The sequence below is a fragment of the Coptis chinensis genome, chromosome 7, assembly GCF_015680905.1.
Source record: "Coptis chinensis isolate HL-2020 chromosome 7, ASM1568090v1, whole genome shotgun sequence".
Classification (NCBI taxonomy): Eukaryota; Viridiplantae; Streptophyta; class Magnoliopsida; order Ranunculales; family Ranunculaceae; genus Coptis; species Coptis chinensis.
The window spans coordinates 17438468-17458097 of NC_141462.1; the positions used below are offsets into that span (position 1 = coordinate 17438468).

General features: G+C 34.3%; 1 protein-coding gene, 3 long non-coding RNA genes and 1 other non-coding gene across 6 annotated transcripts; 1 reads left to right on the forward strand and 4 right to left on the reverse strand.

The window, feature by feature from the left end:
- Positions 1–3016: 3016 nt before the first annotated feature.
- On the reverse strand, positions 3017–4064 carry LOC147486345 (uncharacterized). Its single transcript, XM_086573714.1, has 3 exons — positions 3926–4064; positions 3656–3834; positions 3017–3031 (listed from the first exon to the last, which is right to left on the reverse strand). The coding sequence occupies exons 1-3, from the start codon at positions 4062–4064 to the stop codon at positions 3017–3019; spliced, it is 333 nt and encodes a 110-aa protein (XP_086429840.1).
- A 1971-nt stretch (positions 4065–6035) lies between these two features.
- Positions 6036–8312, reverse strand: LOC147486346 (uncharacterized). Its single transcript, XR_015203275.1, has 2 exons — positions 8118–8312; positions 6036–6866 (listed from the first exon to the last, which is right to left on the reverse strand). It is a non-coding gene; the product is annotated as an uncharacterized LOC147486346 (long non-coding RNA).
- On the forward strand, positions 7472–7587 carry LOC147486347 (U5 spliceosomal RNA). The gene has a single exon (XR_015203444.1). It is a non-coding gene; the product is annotated as a U5 spliceosomal RNA (small nuclear RNA).
- A 260-nt stretch (positions 8313–8572) lies between the features above and the next one.
- On the reverse strand, positions 8573–13966 carry LOC147486348 (uncharacterized). Its single transcript, XR_015203154.1, has 3 exons — positions 13477–13966; positions 13061–13216; positions 8573–10466 (listed from the first exon to the last, which is right to left on the reverse strand). It is a non-coding gene; the product is annotated as an uncharacterized LOC147486348 (long non-coding RNA).
- A 701-nt stretch (positions 13967–14667) lies between these two features.
- On the reverse strand, positions 14668–18908 carry LOC147486349 (uncharacterized). Of its 2 annotated transcripts, XR_015201703.1 has the most exons (5): positions 18796–18908; positions 17650–17892; positions 16178–16266; positions 15607–16072; positions 14668–15239 (listed from the first exon to the last, which is right to left on the reverse strand). It is a non-coding gene; the product is annotated as an uncharacterized LOC147486349 (long non-coding RNA). The 2 variants fall into 2 exon arrangements; XR_015201702.1 differs by lacking the exons at positions 16178–16266; positions 17650–17892; positions 18796–18908 and having other exon boundaries at positions 15607–15717; positions 15825–16171.
- Positions 18909–19630: the final 722 nt, after the last annotated feature.

Consider the following 19630-nt stretch of genomic DNA (forward strand, 5'->3'; position numbering starts at 1 on the left):
TTAATCAATATGAAATGAACTCATAAAAGAATTGTAAATAATGGAGAAGAGGAAGAAAGTAGGCTACCTGGTTTTTCGATATGTGTAGTACAATTGTTTTTTTTTTTTTTTTTTTACATATATAAGAGATAAGACATGATTTCTTAGGAGGCTCAATTACTACGTGATAGGATTTTCGTAGGATTCTAATTTAGTTTTGTATACTTATCTTAAATTTTTTTTTTTTTTTTTTTTTTCAAACTTATCGATATGTGTAGTGCAATTGTTTTTTTTTTTTGTACATATATAGGAGATAAGGCATGATTTCTTAGGAGGCTCAATTACTACGTGATTGGATTTTCGTAGGTATCTAATTTAGTTTTGTATACTTATCTTAAATAAGTTTTTTTTTCAAACTTCTACGTGTAATATTGGGCCTAGGCCCAAAAAAAATTATAAGATATATTTTAAGCGGGTATTTGTATCGGCAACTTCTATTCAAATTAAGTTACAGAGAACACCCCAAATCAAATGATCGGAGACTTTAACTTAAGCAAGGAGGTTGGGGGAGCTAGCAAAAGAGTTGCAAGAGTCAGCCTCCAGCTTCATCCCCAAATCCACAGTCGAAGAACAATCGCCGTCAGCGTGCCCTCTCCTTCAATTCTAACATCTAAAAGCTCCGTTCCTCTATTCCCCAGTGCCAAAAGGTATCGTTCTCTCTCTCATAAGCTACCGGATCTTGCCCTATTGGTCTATAAACGGAATGTAATGCATTTTAGGTACCATTTTAACAAAATGCGATATGCTCTCTGTTTTTTGTTCAATTTCTACTTAAAAATTTGTCATATATCAAAATGTATAGGGAACTGTTCAATTGCAAAACATTCTTGGTAATTGGGATATTTTTTTTGACCATAAACCTCACTACATGGCTGCAAAAGGCTTTAGGATAGTGTCTAGAGCACTTATTTTCCAACATACATGGCGAGCTTGAATTTAAATCTCCACAAGGCCCATGCATCATAAACTGTGTGACTGCTTCATATGCAACTTTATCTTTTGGGTCTGGAAGCTCTACTAATATTAACTTATTGATCTGAGCAGGGGTCTTTGGCTTGGCACCATTATCCAAGAAAAGCAATATATGAGCGTGTGGTAAACCCCACTTCTGAAACTCTATTGTGTATATTGTTACATAACAAAAGTTGGAAAGTATTACTTCTCTGGCATAGTCAAAACTTAGAAAAACAAATTGAGTGGAAACTTTGGTGTACAAAAGAATATTATTAGGCATAGTCAAAACTTGGAAAAACAAATTGAGTGGAAACTTTGGTGTACAAAAGAATATTATTATTGCTTCTGAACAGATTATATGCGCGTCTGTGTTTTTTTTCAGCTTTGAATTTTCTTGTAGAATTTAGAGAGACGAACGTATAAGCAAAATATGGAATTACTCCTGATCCTGAAGTACTTGGCATCCTTCATACAGTTCATAGGAACAAAGGGGTACTCAAATTTAAATTTCTTTCTATAGTATGGTTGTAACCATATATAGAATACAAAGTGATTTGTGTATACCGTCCATATTACTGGCATGCCTTAGTGATTATTATGATGGTCATGTTACTGAAAGGCCTGTGATAGCTGGTGTGATCATTACTGAGGGTGAAAGTTCTTGGAGACAACTAAAGTTTCCATACAAAGTAAATTTCCAGACTGTTTTCTTGGATGGTGGTTTCCATTGGATGATTGATGCGGAAGATAAAACACATCCAACTACTCTCTCAGAGCGAGTACTTCCACTAAATGTTAGTAATGAGGAGTTACATACTATCAATATCCCTCCTTTTATTGTCCTTCCTGACTCTTTGATCTTAATTAACTTGGCAGGGTACCTAGCTTTTGTTGAATCTACACTTGATACTTCATTCCAGATTTGGCAAATAGTGGGTTCTAAGACTAATGGTAGACAAATTTTTTTATTATGTGATCAATGCATTGTTTATTCATGGAGTATGATATTTATAAATTTTGTGTGGTTTTCAGACCCTGTACGTATCATGAAGGCGTTATCAAAAGTGGGTGATAAGGCAATTATTGGCTGCAGAAATTGGAATGCCTACATAATCGCATTGGCTGAAAATTTTGTTTTTGTGGTTCTTCCAATCTTTCTATTTTCCACTGTAAGTATTAAGTGAAGACGTTTGTTGAAGTACATATAATTTGATATTTCGGTAGTTTCTTTGTTATCTAGGAAATTTACTATTAGCTTTGGAAGCATACATATAAATTTTTATCTATTTTTCTATCACGTGTACTTCATTTTAATCCAATTCATCAGCTTCATTTCTGTGCGTTTAACCTTTGAGCTTGATTGTTGATATTACAGCTTGAAATGGAGGATGGTGATGAGATTGATGCAATCTTTTGCACCAAGCAGTGGATTCACAACCAACTTTTATGACCCTAATCGACTACATCTGTAATAGGATAGGGATCGAGGTGAAAAGGTGGGGGGCTATATATTATGTAAGGTTTCGATCAATGATAAGACGTGTTGAAGTAATGTTCTAGTGTCTCTTATACTTCAACATGTGTTTGTACTTTTCTTTAGGCTTTAGTTATCGGTTTTACTCTGATTTTCTGATGGTGTTTTTAGATAAGTTGTTAAATGTACTGTGTGAACTCTTAATTCTGTTTGTTATGGATTAGACAATGTTCAATGTTTAGAGGGAGTGATTATTGACTGACGCAACAACAAATAATATGGCTGTCAGTTGGGATGGCTCAACGGTTTTAAGTTTCTAGTCTGTCCCAACCTTTCTCCTTCCTCTTTTCTTATCTCCTAACTTGAGGTGTTTAAAAATTTCAGTACAACAAAAAAAAAATAAGCTTTTCTAATAATGGTAGAAATGCGAGGAACTATGTTGCTTTCTGAACTCTCCTTCGGTAGTCTTGTCTTGACATTACTATCTGTAACATGCAGGAATATTTTTACCTACTTTTTCATATTTATTAGTTATTTAGATAAGTTGTTTTAATTGCTCTTCCTCTAAAAGTACATGTTAACAGTGAACTGAATTGTCAATTCCCCACACATAAGAACCTAATGTTGCTGTATAGTTTAGCTAAAATTATCGCTTTACACTCACTTCTTAATGGTCTTTTCTTTGTGTCCAGTTTCCACAAACACAAAAGTGATTTGTTTTGTGTGTTGTTTGTGTCAAGAGGCCCTTGAGAAGGAGCGTGAGATGAATGCTAAAGTTGTTGAAAATAGAATTGAAATAAATGATGGAAATGCGTCTAAGGAGTTCAAGCAAGAGGTATGTACTAAGTTTGCTTTATTTATGCCACCAACTGATGTCTTACTAAACTGGTAGATTTGAAAATCTATAGTAGGTGCAAATTGACTCTTTGAACTATAACACTCTTTCTTCATTCTAAGTTTCCCATTATTCCAAATATTTTTGGGTTAATTATGTATGGACCACTATTATTGAAATGTATATGGTAATGTATATATACATGTTCATTAATCCCAAATGGAACTACGCTTATGCATTTTATAAATGATAGGCAAAATAATTAAACATAAAGTCTGACCTGCCCAAGCTTTACCAAAATGTTTATGCCGTTGCAAATCAGTCATTAACTCGTGCAGTTTTATTTCGAATACCCGAGCAACAATTTCAGGGGCATTTTCAGGTTTTAGTCCCTTAGAAACCTTGTCCAATGCCATTTGAATTTTAGGCCATTTGGGGTTGCAAGTAAATGTGGTGAAAATATCAGGAGTTCCAGCCCATCTGGAAATAGCTATGGCATCTTGATAATTTTGAACCATATATCTTGGACCACCTATAAAAGACGATGGTAAAACTAATCATTTGTCATTATATATTTATTTTCAAAGGTTGCAAGTGAGTAGTTGGGATTTAATTGAACTTACCTGTAAAAGACGATGGTAAAACTAATCGCCTACCAACAGATGCAGGTTTAGTGTCCCCAGAAACAACAACATCAACCAAACCTTGGTATAGTTCAGCACGAATTGTATGTTGGTTATTTCTAACCCACGAAAGCCTCATTTCCTCAAAGAAGATTGTATGCATCAACCCAAAATTGTTGCTTCAATCGACCACCTCTAAATATTGTTAGTCCTTCATTTGCTCTCATTTGCATTCTAAAAGCATAATACTCTCTCATGGTAACATGTTGTCTCTTACCAACTTTACTACCATTTCTATATTTGATTTCAGGCTTATACCCATCAACTCTATCAGGAAATAAGAGAGGGTATTGCATTGACATAAAACTTGGAAAAGTCTCATCGATTCTCTTCAAGCCGTATCCTTTCTTGTCAACAACAACGTCACGGTGACCTTGAGATTCATCTCCATTACCAACAATGAGACCAGCTACCTCATTAGAAGTTGGCATGTTGTATACTCTTCCGTCAGTCTGTCTTGTACTAATGAGTCTTATACTAACATCAGCGATTTCATATTCTGTAAATCTATCTCTGGCCATTCTGTAACTCTCAGCTATCCTGTTGTTTTCATTTAACATTTCAATGAGTCCTGCTATAATGTTTGGATCCAACGATTTTTCTTTTCAATCTTTTTACTAAAGGAGTTCAATCTGTTTTGCACTTCATTGGCTGTATCATATACGTATAACTGGCCAAATTTAGGAATCTGACTGGCATAAAGAACAAAAACGAAATTAACACGTAAAGGACATGTAACGGCAAAATTATTAAGAAAAATCAAATGTCAAATTATTTTCTCCATTGTTTATTAAAGAAAATTATATATACTAAAACAATCTAATATTTTGCACTTCATTAGTTGTATATATGTATAACTAACCAAATTTAAAAGGCTAACCTGGAATTGGTAGCAAGGTTCCAATTTTGTGATGATTCTACCCACTGATCTTATAAACATATGGCCCCTTTCCATTGTTTATTTTTTTATCAACCACTCCTCCAATTGATGTGAAAGCAAACATCAAGTTATACGCCCGTATATTTTCTCTATAATTTGCTGACCTTGTACCACTTTCATAATCTAGTAGTTGGTCTAGAAATGGAGGTGCATCAGCCATAACATGAAGTTTAACTTTTCCATGTAGACAACATATTCCAAACTTTGGTTTTTTGGTTTGTCTTGTTCACCCAACCCTTTCTTCATACCATAATATTGCTCCACAAAAAGAACACACAGTTTGGTTCTCCAAAATTCCATGCTTCTTGAAAATTTCCTGTGTAAAAAAATAACAAAATAACACAGTTAAAATTTTTACATTCTAAATATCAAAATACCATATATTTAGATTCTTACTTGTATGTTCACTTTCTCCAAGCATCATGTCTTCATATGAATTGTTTTCTTCATCACCATCTGATTCACATCCATTGATTTGTGAATAGTAATCATCATCTTTGAGCGAATCAAAATAGTTTCTTTTTCTCTTGAGGTCTTTTTTTTTTTTTTTTTTTTTTTTTTTTTTTTATGGGAATTTCTTTCATTAAATCCTTCTTTAGCTGATTTTGCAAATCACCAACACCTAGAGGTCTATTCCTCTTTTTTGCTAAAGAAGACATCCAATTAGATCGATTAAATTTACATTCTTCTTTACTAAAATCTTTGAGTACTAAGAATTGGTTTTTTTGCCGAACAATTTTCAGGGTCAGATACGTTTGTTCTTGATCTTCTTGCAGCTTTAGGTTTAGTTGTACTATATGCTGCTCTGGGCCCTAAAGAGGACATCCAATTAGATCGATTAAATTTACATTCTTCTTTAATTAGTACTGGAGTACTAAGAATTGGTTTTTTTGCCGAACAATTTTCAAGGTCAGATACGTTTGTTCTTGATCTTCTTGCAGCTTTAGGTTTAGTTGTACTATATGCTGCTCTGGCACTATTTGTAGTACGCTTTGTTGTCCCTATTGCAACCATATTAGAACTGTAAGTTGCATAAGACATAAAATTATTATAAGAACTATTAAAATTTACTAAAACAAATATAATAGCTATCAATAAAAGCAAGAGGCATTGTAAAGACTTGTCTATGTACGCTCGTCAAACGGGCTATGCTATATCTGACCCAAAGCAACAAAATAATGGCAAAGAGGCTTTAGTCCTACTTTCTACCCTTGATGCCTAGGCATCCCTGAACAATATCGTGACATTTCTAAGTCCCCATCTCCAAGCAAAAAAAAAATCGAATCAAACATAACATAAATAGTAAGAAGAGTACCTAATTTGGTGAACAATGTACAGGTTTTGGTTGAGTATAGAGACGGTAAGGAGGTGTTTTGGTTGAGTATGGTAATAGGTTTTTGGTTGAATGTGTATAAGTGAATAGTAGATTATGGAGAATTAAGCAAATCTAGGGAGGTATTTATAATTATTTAGCATTCCTTTTTTTTTAGGAGTTGCAAGACGTCGATCCACAATAGTTTCTAGTTCTCCCTGTCATCGCCATCAGACTACCCATTATGCAAGGTTTATCTGATCTTTCGGTAGGCTTGGATTGATAGCAGGTCGAGCACACATAACTTCAAACAACACCACACCAAATGAATACACATCAGACTTCTCGGTCAATTGTTGCCTACGGAAGTATTCTGGATCAAGATATCCGAAGCTTCCCTTTATTGCAGTACTCACATGAGTATGATCAAGTGCAGGACCATCCTTTGACAACCCGAGATCTGCCATCTTTGCAACAAAATTCTCATCTAATAGAATATTTGTCGTCTTAACATCATATCCTTGTGAATTATACCCCGCCTCTCTACCCCTGTATGAAGGTAATAGAGACCCCGAGCAACACTGATACATGCATCTAATTTTTGCCTCCATGACAAAGGAGGAAGATCACTACCAAACAGGTAAACATTTTACCTACTCATTATTTTATAATAATAAGGACATCATTCTTATACCTTCACACATAAAAGCTAGGATGCTATGCATATAAACACAATTACACAAATAGTTAGTGAAGATGATGACATTTAAAAAACAAAATCAACAGTATCTTTTGCAGGGAACTCTGAGGATTTAATTTCAGTTAAATCTTAAGTAATTAAACTCTCGTGTGCGAATTTGTTTAATCAAACTCTGACCAAACAATCAGCCACTCTACCTTAATAACCCAACCCTGTGTAGGAAAATTTGATGCAACTTTCAAGTCCAGTGCACTCTAGACTTGGATATTTCATTGGGGGGCAGTGTTTTGTGAGTAGTCCATCGACACCTAAACCTGTTGGGCTCCCACGACGACCCTAGCTTATTATGAGAACTTCATTTCAAGGTCTAAGACCAGGGTTGGGTCAGGTTATAGATTTCAACTCAACCTCACTGCTACAAAATCAGGTACACGTTAAAGCTTTTAGTCCCATATCAAGCAAATGAAACTATGAAAGGTTTGAGCCAAGAACCATTTATGTAAAGTTGCAGCCAAGAAAGGTCTAAACACAAGCAGTTGCCCAATGAGCATAGAGCGAACTATTCTTTCACCTTTTACTAAATAATACCATGTGCTCATCGTATAAAGTAGAATACTCCTATTTTTGAAGGGATTTCCTTTCGGAATCCCACCAACTCAAGCTAAAATGTTGTTAATGGAGAAGTGTTTATATGCAACTTTCAGTGCTTTGATGCGCGCTGCTAGTGTGTGAGATCAATGGAATTATTTTGCAATTGTTTTATGAAAACTCATAAACTGCAGATAATGTGATAAACATGTGTGGGTACACAAACAGTGTCTCACTGATAGTCGATCACCCCTCTTTGAGGTCATGGACATTTCAGTTGTAATCAACTAAGCCAAATTAACCTCTCCTTAGTCATTTTCTCACTTCATGAATTAGTCATGATTAACTAAGAGTCATGATCAATTGTATTGAGCAAAAAGAAAAAAATTACAATTCAATTCTTGCAGCATCCCCATGGATACGACATATAAAAAAGAAGCCCGTTGATAATAATGATTTTAGCCATGGAGGAACCAACATTGAGTACGCCTAGATGAACCAAATATACACACAAAAATGCATGAATTGAGACAATGTGGACTAACAGTACAAACTAAGAAAAAATTTGTATAAGTAGGCCAACAACACTTACCATTATCAAAGACCAAGTGTGTGGTTAAGCTAAGTTCTTGAAGCAATGCTGATGATCAATTGACACTGGTTGAAGACATGAGAGAAAGAGAAATTTGTAGACCCTTCTAAGTCTACAAACCCATAAATCCATAATACATAGTCAGAAACAACAACAGAGTGCTTAAGAAGGTACGACTTAGTATGTTCAATATTTACCTGAGTATACCACTAATGAAATCTTGCAGCATTATCTATCGGCTCACCATCGCCATATCTAAAAATTTAAGCAAAATCGTGTATGTGCACCTCAATTAGAAAATTAAAAATGACATTTGGAACGGGGGAAAAAAAAAAAAAAAAATACACTTTTATCAAAAAATTAGCACAATAAGGATTTAAGCTTACGTGGCCACCATGAAAAATGCCAACGTCTCTTTCTTTAATTTCTCATCATATATATCATCATTAGCTACATAATCATCCTAACGAAAATACACATAATTAAAGCATGACACGCCAAACTTTTAACAGATTTGACATCCCATAGAGATAGACAAAATACATGTGAGACATACCAGGTCAACTACTTTGACAACTGTTTTTTCGTACCTAGCCTTAATCTCTTCTGCCAATGCCTGTTACAAAAAGTGATTCAACAACATATACATAGTATTATTCTTATTTTTTATGAACAAACTTGGAAGTGATTGGTAATAGAGAATGAAGATGGTTGTGAACTTAAATCAAATATATCATTCTACTAACAATCATAACCTATACTAACATTCACCATTGCCACCTCCATATTTTTGAAGAAAATAATAGTTGAAACAAAAATTTCAATTTGAGTCCACTATACAATATACTACTACGCCAGTAATAAAACATCCGAATTCCAAATTCAATTTACATACCAATTTAAATGTCATAAAATTCAACTACAACTGAATTATCAGATAACAAATGTAAACTGACAATTTAAAGCTTTATATACAACAATTGGGGTTTCCCTACAACTGTTTTTTCGTACCTAGCCTTAATCTCTTCTGCCAATGCCTGTCACAAAAAGTGATGCAACAACATATACATAGTATTATTCTTATTTTTTATGAACAAACTTGGAAGTGATTGGTAATAGAGAATGAAAATGGTTGTGAACTTAAATCAAATATATCATTCTACTAACAATCATAACCTATACTAACATTCACCATTGCCACCTCCATATTTTTGAAGAAAATAATAGTTGAAACAAATATTTCAATTTGAGTCCACTATACAATACTAGCACATATGCACGCCCTCTGGGCGGCAAATTGAATCAGTGCTACACCAGCGGTTCTTCTAAAATTTTGTCCGATAAAAGAACTTCAACTTTGACATACCTAAGCAAAATAGATTCAAAAAGAAAATTGACAAAATTTGCAGAAACAATAAGGAAAGAGAAATGTATGGTGCTAGATAACAAAATTGCAAAATAGGTTATAATGTTGTGTATAATTGCACAAATATGTACCAACTTACATGATTGTGTTATGGCGTGCGTTCACCAAACCCATGCACACAAATTTCAAGTGGAAATTGCAATTACAATGTGATGAATTATTGTCAACAATCATCGACATGCTACAGGACGAAACTATATGAAACTTGAAACCATGCACTCACATACTCTAGCTGGTAGTTTGCTTAATACATGTTTAGGACTATATCACATAAGATGGGACTCGGGATATTTGAAACAAAAGTTCAAATTTGGCCTCCATGCCCAGAGTATATCATCCTGCTTTAGTGCAATTGATTAGTGATGCTGAGTGAATTTCCTTATTAACATATTGGATATTCCGGCATTCTACTCTTATATCACCCACTTATAGCTCCAAGAGCTCCACTTCTGCTACTACGGTTTCTTATAAATCCAGTCGCCTTTCATATATATCCAGTTTCTCATAAAACTCTTTGAGCAATGTTATTCACCATAGCAGCTACAAGTGGAGTTAGAATCAAATGCTAACAATTAAATCACACATGCAAATCAATCAAATGATAGGAAGTACATGAATGCAAATAATTGAAATGGAAAATACCATTTTTTACCAACGTTTTGAGCTTCCTCAAAGGCCTTGTGTGCAACATCCAAAACTAAATGTTTCTTTTTATTAAAGTAATCCCAAATACGAGCATGAGAAAATACTAAAGAAGACACAACATTTTTTTTTATTTTTCCTTCTCTACATAATCAGTCAAAAACACCACGTAAAAGTTTGTAGTAGTACTGAAAGATAGAATGTAACCCAGCAAAGAATACCCTTTCCTCTCCTAACCCAAGAAGCACTCTAACCTTGTCGTAGAGTTCGCCTACAGAAGGCTGCAAGACAAACTTTTAAAATCTTGCTAGAAATATTTAAATAAGGTTCAAATCCATTGATAAACGTAACAAATGTAGGGCCAACTCATTACAACGTTTAATTCTAAGCTACTGCACTCAGCTAGATGTAAAGTAATTTAGTAAAAGGTTGGTGCCTCGCATAAGTTTCACTTTCACATCTGAACGATGTAGAAAAAGAAACTAAAGTGCAAGAAACCCTTTTAATTATCCAGATAGCATGCTATCTGCCATCTCTAGCAACAATTAGTTGAAGGCGAAGGGGATATACTTCAACAGCGAAAATCTTTTTAAGTTCACCTTGGGAAATCACTTTTCTAAGTATTGTAGGTCCATTAATAGGTTTCTTTAAATGTTCACATCTATAATATCATTTGTTGGGCATCGATAAAAAAAAAAAAAAAAGGAAAAGTCAACACTGCAATGACAAAATTAGAGGCACAATAATATTTTACTTTGAGATGAGGTGCTCTTACCCCTTGAGCTATACATGGAAAAAACACAAAGAATTACTTTCACTCCATATCACCATCCCACCCGTCAATTTTCCCTTTACTCTATAGTGACCATCTCTACAACAAACGATAAGAAGAGGTACATCAGCTGTAGTGCGGGTGGCAAAACAGTTGATGAGCCTGTTGATGTGAAACAGGGAGAAAAAAATCCAGGAATCTCGCAAACGCTTGAGGATTGTCGATGTGAAACGTGGACTGGACGAAGGCTTGGATTGGTTAGGGAAGAAGCATGTTGTGAAGGGCTGGGTTCGGACACTAAGAGTGCAGAGCAGTGTTACATTTCTCAAGGTTGGTTATAAAAACATCCTTAAACTTTCAATTGTTCTGCTCTTATTGTTTGTTTGTTTGTAACAAACTGTCTATAATAATGGGAATATATATTTTTGCCCCTTACTGTTGCCTATGTTGTGGTGGATTGTGTTAGCCTCAGGAAGAACTAATGGTTATTTTCTTCATTCTGTAATGTGTTCCTTGTCTGTTCTACAGGTTAACGATGGCTCATGCCTTTTGAACATGCAGTGTGTGATAAATTCAGATGTTGATGGCTATGATCAGGTATATATTCAATGCAATCATAACCACTCTGTCTCCCCGAGTTGTTATTTTGTTTCATTAAATACCTTTATCAATTTTCAAAAGAAAGATTCATTGTACTAATTTGATTTGCTTATAATCTTGGACCTCCATATTTATAATGATTATGAAGAAGTATTCGCGATTGCCTTAAAATAGAATGTCTTTGTTATGAAGCATTTGAGATGACAATGATGTGTTAGTTTTTAAAGTATACTATTAGGGGAGTAGAGATTTCCAAATTCTTATATCTTCTTATCGTTGCTTTACGGCTTGTTATAATCTTGATGAACACTAACTCGTTGGTCCAAACATAAACTGCATAAGTTAATCTAGTTTTCTGCATTTTCTATTAATTGTTACCCCATAATCCTTTTCATTTATTACTCTGCCTCCTCTCTTCTCTATTTTCTGTCTTTGCATAGCATCTCCTTAAAAATGCTTTCAGTCTTGCTAGGTCGAATCGGCTTCATTTCAACCGGGTGCATCAAGATGGGTAGAGGGTGTTATGCTTATTAGTCAAGGATCGAAGCGAGAAAGTTGAGTTAAATGTTGGGAAAGTCATCACAATAAGGAAATTTTCTTTTCTTGTCGAAATTTAATTCCCCGGCCCCCTATCTGTTTCTACATGTCATGCACATGTTGCCTAAAACCATGTGAAGAATGCGGACCATGCATATGCTCATGATTTTTAATCTAGTTGATCTATCCAACTTGTAATAAATGCTTGAGAGAGAGGATTTTGAAGTTTGTAGTGCTCCCAATTTCAAAGTTTTTGACATGACTACAATAATAAAATAATAAAATGTAGGATGAGGTGTCTGGCAAACTTCTACTCACCCTCTTTACCCTTTAATCTTGTAGGTGGGGAGAAGTGATTCTTCTTTTCCTATTCAAAAGAAAAGAGTGAGCAGATAATTTCTGCGAAAAAGCTCATCTTCGTCCAAGGACAAACACTTTTGGTGCGGTATGCTTTTGTATCTTGATACATTGGTTTGGTATTTTTGGTATATTCCAAAGGTTGGTTCTTGTGTTTTCCTGTTTTGGGAAATAATCTGGACCATGTTTTCTGTTCAAGGTTGTTTCAGGTTGCTAGAGTGAGGAATGCTTTAGCATATGCTACCCACAAGTTTTTCCAAGAAAATGGGTTTGTATGGGTTTCAAGCCCAAATATTACTGCTTCAGATTGTGAAGGAGCTGAAGAACAGTTCTGTGTTACTAAACTAATATTATGTGATCTTTAGCTCTTTTAGTTTTTTCGAAGTTTTAACTGGTTATTGTGTGAAGACTCCCTCATTTGTATGTGGACACTACCATAACGCGCAAGCAAGATTATATCGCCACCTAAAGAATACTATTGTTTTAAAGAATACTACTTGTTTGTGAATTTTCAATGTTCTTCTCTTCTTTTTATTTTTCCAGTTAGAAACTTTCAATAATCAGGTACGGGTAATTTAAACAAAGAGTAGGAGTAAAAAATAGCCAAACCTGACCAATGTGCACTCGAACGCATCGTAGGCAGTAGGTTCATCTTCCTCCTAAAGCAGTTTTCCTATCTCCACCTTCTTTAATACATTCTTCACCAATACTCACTATATTTTGCTAGATATGAACCTTTGGCTTAACATATTTCAGTGTTGGGGCCTGATTTTTAAGAAGATAGTAAAGTTAGATTAGACATACATAACGTGGTGGTATATCCAATAAATCCACATATCTGAATTCACATATTCTTCCTTTTAGCAAGAACTAAATAAAGACACTATCGGTGCACAAAGAAAAGGCCACATAGAAATCCAAAAAGCGAAAAATAAAATAAAACATACAAATAAAATATATGTTTTGATATACGCAAATGGCAATTCATAACTTGGAAGTAAATGCCCAAAATGTATGGAACGTACCAACACCTATCACCAAACTTTGCCAAGTACCTAAAATTTGAAGCCTCCATATCAGCAACAACTTTGCAACTCACTTACCAAACAAAAAATTGAAGACAAACAAATGTTAAAGTGCACATACGCGTCCTTGGATTTTTGTGTGGCACATTTGACAAACTGAATCATTTATTTCCCTCGCACCTAATTCAACTCTGGTCTACAAATTGCTTCGAGTATAAAAAAAAGTAATCTATATTTTCGGTGTTCTGCAAATTGGGATCAAACGCTTAATTTTGATTACACTCATATTACAAACTAAAAATAAAACAATTCTGAATCAAAAGTCAAAAGCATCCCAAAAATGGAGGAAAAAAGGGAAAAATATGGAATCGAGCAGATACTTTGAGGGATCGACGATGGGTATAAAACCCCAGCGAGAAATATGGTCATTGGCACCGCGTTGTGAGACACTTCTTAAAATATAGTGGTTACGATTTCATCCACAATCCAGGCAAAGTTCTTCGCTTTAGGTTCACGTAATTAGCAACAAAACTGACCGGAGAACATAACATACCTTTTTATCGTACTATCATCCATAGCTTTATACTCCATATTTTTCAATGCAAGTTCTACCGTAGCACCCAAGTTCATAGAGTCGGTTGTACCAACAAGCACCACAGGGGACTTGTATCTTTTTCACAGCCATGAGGGTGAGGCAGTCGACAACATATCTAACTCTTCCTTATAAGCATTAAAAACTTGAGTCGATTCGGCATGGGAATTTATCCAGCCCACGCACAATAACACCAATAAGAGAAAAGTTGGCATTTTTAACCGATAGATTGGTCATTTAATGAGCAAGAGGAGGGGAAATCAAGATGCAGAGATGCAAAGACATCTTTTTACACCAAACTACTTTCACCGAACCAAAGCTTTGACTCAGAATTGTAATAAAATCGCCGAGAGTGATCCATCAAACTCTAGAACAAACATGACTTGCTTGACCCATGTTTAACAAATTTTCTTGTGCTCTTTATTTGTTGTTAAGAACAATATTTAACTCTTCATCAAGTTCTCGTATACATTCCTAACAAACCAAAACAAACATATAGTCCATATCTACACCTTTCCCTTGCAGAATCACACTCAATCCAACAACAATACGCGACTCCATATCCCGAAGACAATGGTCACAAAAATCAAAAGGGTGCTTAAGAATCTCGTGGGTCAAACATAGACCATGGTTTCCTAAGAAATTTCTGGGTTTCACTTACACAAAGGTCTATCAAATGAAACTTTTTCAACTCTGGTCACTAATTCTCTACATGGTATAAATGTGTTTGTAAGATGGTACCTGTGCTATGGCATGGGGTGTATGGTTAGAATAAGAATTACATCCTCACAAAGGACTGAGGGTTCTCTACTTGAGGTTATACTTAACCATAAGAGTAGCAGATCAAGGAGTCGTTAGGAAATTTACTTCCAATTGAACTCGTAGATCGAGTTTACACCAAATAGTTGTAAACCCTGTAACTATGATATAGACCAATTCATTACTGTGATGAACATGCACAGACTTGAAATTTTTAGATAACTACACAGAAACATTCCCATCCAACTTTCAAGAATAGAACCCTAATAAATGATGCTCACAAGTACAGTAGGTAACCAAGGAATTCAGTGAAAGATCAGAACCTTAAGAACATCCCCTTCTTAACTATCTTGATTGGTAATATCTTGTCATTTACTAAGCAGTGTACTTTGCTCTAAAACTGCTTTGACCACTGCACAAAAAATGATTATTATATTAGCACAAAAGCTAATTAAAAAAAAATCAATGCTTATTTGCTCTCATACTTTCTTATGTCAGTATAAGTATTTGCTGCCTTTTTGGGCCTTAAAAGACCAACTTGCGTTATCACGTATAACCCAACCACCCACACTAAGGTTCTACACTCTTAGTGACTCAAATCAACGACAAATTGAAACGAAATATTGAGAACCCCAACATTCCATGTCTCAAAATGTGGACCACTATTCTATTTTTTTTTTAAAAAAACGACAACAACAACAACAACAATGATAATATTCCCTACAACAAATGCGCTTCACAAAGTATAAGGAAAATTCAGTCAAAGAGCAAGAACAAACCGGGAGGCCAACAGCTATACTAAGTGAGGAAATCTTGTTAATGCCAGCTATAAGCTTCACACTACTAATGAATATTAGTTTGTGATTTTGCTAAACTCCCATACACAGTTCCTGCCAAGAAGACCGAAAACAATGAAAAATTAAGAAGATAAGCTGTAGTAATGATCTGTTTGTTTGTGTAATTAGTTTCCATAGAAGGTAAAACAGACCTTGCTTACCTAATAATTGTCCATTAAAAAACACGGCTGCCAATATAATCCATTTCAACCTCCTACGATGAACGTACAACAGGATTTGGAATCAAACATTTAATAGAAATCGTGCTTAGTGGAACAGCGACTAAATCTTAAGGGAGCCATATGATCAGTCTCAAACATCATAAACTCTATGCTTTTGAACATCCGATTATCTATGATAACACAATCTTCTAACTCACTTGTATTACTATGAAAGTGGTTTCTGTTTCCTGTGTGCAAGAGAATCCCATCAAAGAATGCACTCAATGGCTCTAGTTTGAAAGAGCGGAAGGAGAATATTACCATAATAAGAAGAAGAAAAACCAAAATATTACCGCATAAAAACGTATGACCTTCTGACAACACCGTGAGTGCAGGATACTGTTCATTCTTCAAGAATGCTGCATCTAGATCTATCTTAACGCTGAATGTTGAGAGAAAAGAATCAATATAAAAAAAAAAACAGCTACATAAGGTAACAAATCAGGTTCAACCTTGCAGATGTATATATCTTTCTCTATTTTCTTCTTCTTCTTCTTATTCAAATGTTTACTTCTTTCTTTGTGTTTTTTTTTACATGTGAAGTTATCGAATAAGAGGAAAGTATCGGTAAGAAGTTGGAAAGGAGAAGTGAGGGTTGACATTCCTGAGTTTTATGAAATCAAGTAATCAAATAGAGGACAAATATATTACCTTTTGAAACCGAATTTTTTTTTGTTTGTGTATAGTCGGCAGTAGAGAGACAATCAGGTATGTTTTGTTTTTTGTTTTTGTGGCTTTCAGTTTAAGGGAGAGCAAATTATGGAGATTTGGGAGAGAGAAGAAGAAGAGAAGAAGAAAAGAGCCGGTTGGTTTCTTGAATTTAATTTCGGAATAAAAGGTATTTATTTGGCAATTATTGAAGGGTAAGCCGCGAACAATTGAATAAGGGCGTATAGTTGATTTCCAACCTGAATTTACACATACATCCTTAAGTGACTATGTAATCTTAAGGGTATAGAAGGTATTAAAATTTGAAATGACAAAATAGTCCTTCTTAAAGGCATTGAATAATTGATTTTAATATTTTATCAAGGGTATTTGATGGTAGAAAAAAGGTTGGTTCAATTTAAATATCCATGTTAATTATGGTATACTCTACTAATTGAGATATACTACTACTCCAGTAATAAAACATCTGAATTCCAAATTCAATTTACATACCAATTCAAATGTCATAAAATTCAACTACAATTGAATTATCAGATAACAAATGTAAACTGACAATTTAAAGCTTTATATACAACAATTGGGGTTTCCCTATTGTTGCTCAACAATCAAAGATTCCTACAAAAATTTACTACAATTCATTCTAGATTGCGAAATGAACATAACAAAATCCTCAAACTAATAATTCACAAAATAATAAATATAAAATATATATATATATATATATATATATATATATATATATATATATAGCAATCCCCATCATTCATTTGCTATAAAATAGACATCCCCCATCATAATTCTTCCAAATTTTCAAATTTTCATGAAAATATGACTAAAATTGCATAAAAATCCAAACTTCATTCACAGTTATACCAAAAACCGTAGACGACCAAAATTAATGGAGTGGTGTAGGTACAGACATATCCATTCTGCATCAATTCAGTAATGATAAACCAAGGGAAAGAACATTTGGATGGCAAATTTTACTGAATAAGTAAACATCATTTTGTAATTCCAGTTCAAAATTCAAAGGAAATTACATAAAGCAAATAAACATCAAGAGAGATGCAAATGAGGAAAAAAAAATTAAGTTTACCTCATATTCCGTTTCTACATCCTGCCCACCACCATTCATTTTCTTAACAACAGCAAGAAAGTTGTTATCGAAGGAAAGTGGGGGGTTTTGTTTTTATGTTATCGAAGAATTCCAACCAGTGCCGCAGCCCATCAATTTTCCCCCAAAATCAAATATCAGGTCAAGCTCGTTCAAAAGTTCATCATACCTATTGAACCTCATGAGGTTGACAGATCTCCCAAGAGCAGTTCCATACCTGTGGACCTGAAAGAATAGCATAATATACTTGTGATCATTTATGCCTGAGAACAAAAGGGAACTCCGCCTTATTAACAGGAAGAAATTCGATTTGCTAAGAACAAAAAGTAAAGAGAAGGCCAATCAAGTTTAAATCCAGTACTAAAAATTAGAAAATAACAATCAACTTACATATGTTTATATCCAAAAACATTATTAAACAATTTCAATGGAAGTCTGATGTACTGAAGTCGGGATGGTATTTTCACAAACAAAAGATGAACTGAAGTCGGGATGGTATTTTCCCTAACAAAAGATGAAGAATAACTTTTGTTTGGGTTTTGGAAAATGGTGCGATTGGTTTTAGATAGTGTAACCGCAGAGGTAGTGTATTCATCTCTTTTTTTTTCTCATTTTTTTCCTCAATAGTGTTTAGAATACATGGGGGTTTTTGAATTCTTGCTTGGTAGGGAAAGAGAAGAAGATAAGAAACAATCGTAGTTTCAGGAGAAAAGTAAGGTTTTCAGTAGAATTTGGATAAGGTTTATTTAACAAATGCAACGTGATTTGTAAATGCAATGAGATTCCATTCCAAGTTATCACTACAACAGATCAAATTTGAAAAACCGATTTTTGAATCTCAGAAAAGAAAAAACTAACATGATGTTTAAAAACTGAGAGATCATTAGCATACACCAAACTGAGAAAGAAAGAACTTAACATATTGACATGTACATTGTAAAAATTCATCGAGTGTGATCATGTAGAAAAATAGGTTAGTTAATAACATACTGCATATATTGTTCTTCTAGCTTATATCTATATAGATCATGATTGCATGAATGACTGCATAATGAACTTCAAATTAAAGATAAACTTCCATTCTTACAGATTTTAAGGAATACCAGCTAATAGAAGTAGAAGGTATACCTATATGTTGAATCATTTGCAAGCCTTTCCTTTTCATATCTCTTTACCTATTGAAATTATGGGATTCATGAGCTGGATTAGAATCATTAAGAAATGAAATATGTAATAAGCAAGTATCGCCAAGACATCTTTTACCTCCTCAAACACCAGACGTGGAGAAAGACATCCCAATGCAAGCCAAGGAGAGAATTTTGTTGAATAATCAGGTCCTAACATTCCATTTCTTGTCTCTTTGTAATCCTACATGAAGAGTTTCATAGAATATAATAATCACGTAATCTTTTTTATAAACATTTACCAAATTTTAAGACGATATAGATTATGGTGCCAAGACACATACTGGATATAAAAACGCTAGCGCTGAAATTTCTATGAACAAAAAAAAGATAGAAAATGGATATTGGATGTATAAGGGCACTCACAGTTAGAGGAACTTAAGTTACTCAACTCTTTGGTGTACTAATAATACATGCAGTGCAAGTAAAGGGGTGGGATCTACTGTTCATGCATGTATGCTTTATGCATGACATTACCACCACATGTATACTTCTCCTGATAGCACTACACTCGTTGCTAAAAACTATGTTTCATCACAAAAAGTATACAATAAATTGTTTCATTTTTGCTACCTGCCAAAAATTAACTGTAGATTTCCATAATTTCTTAAAGGGAAAGGAAGACAACCTTAATTTACTGACATTGAAGGGAAGACTGTGTAGAATTTCTATTTTTCTTTTTTTCTTTTATTCATACTTAGTTTGGTCTTACTGAAAATAAATCCAACGGAGAGACTTGGTCAGCAGATAAGTTGAAAGGTATATCTCATTTTCTTAAA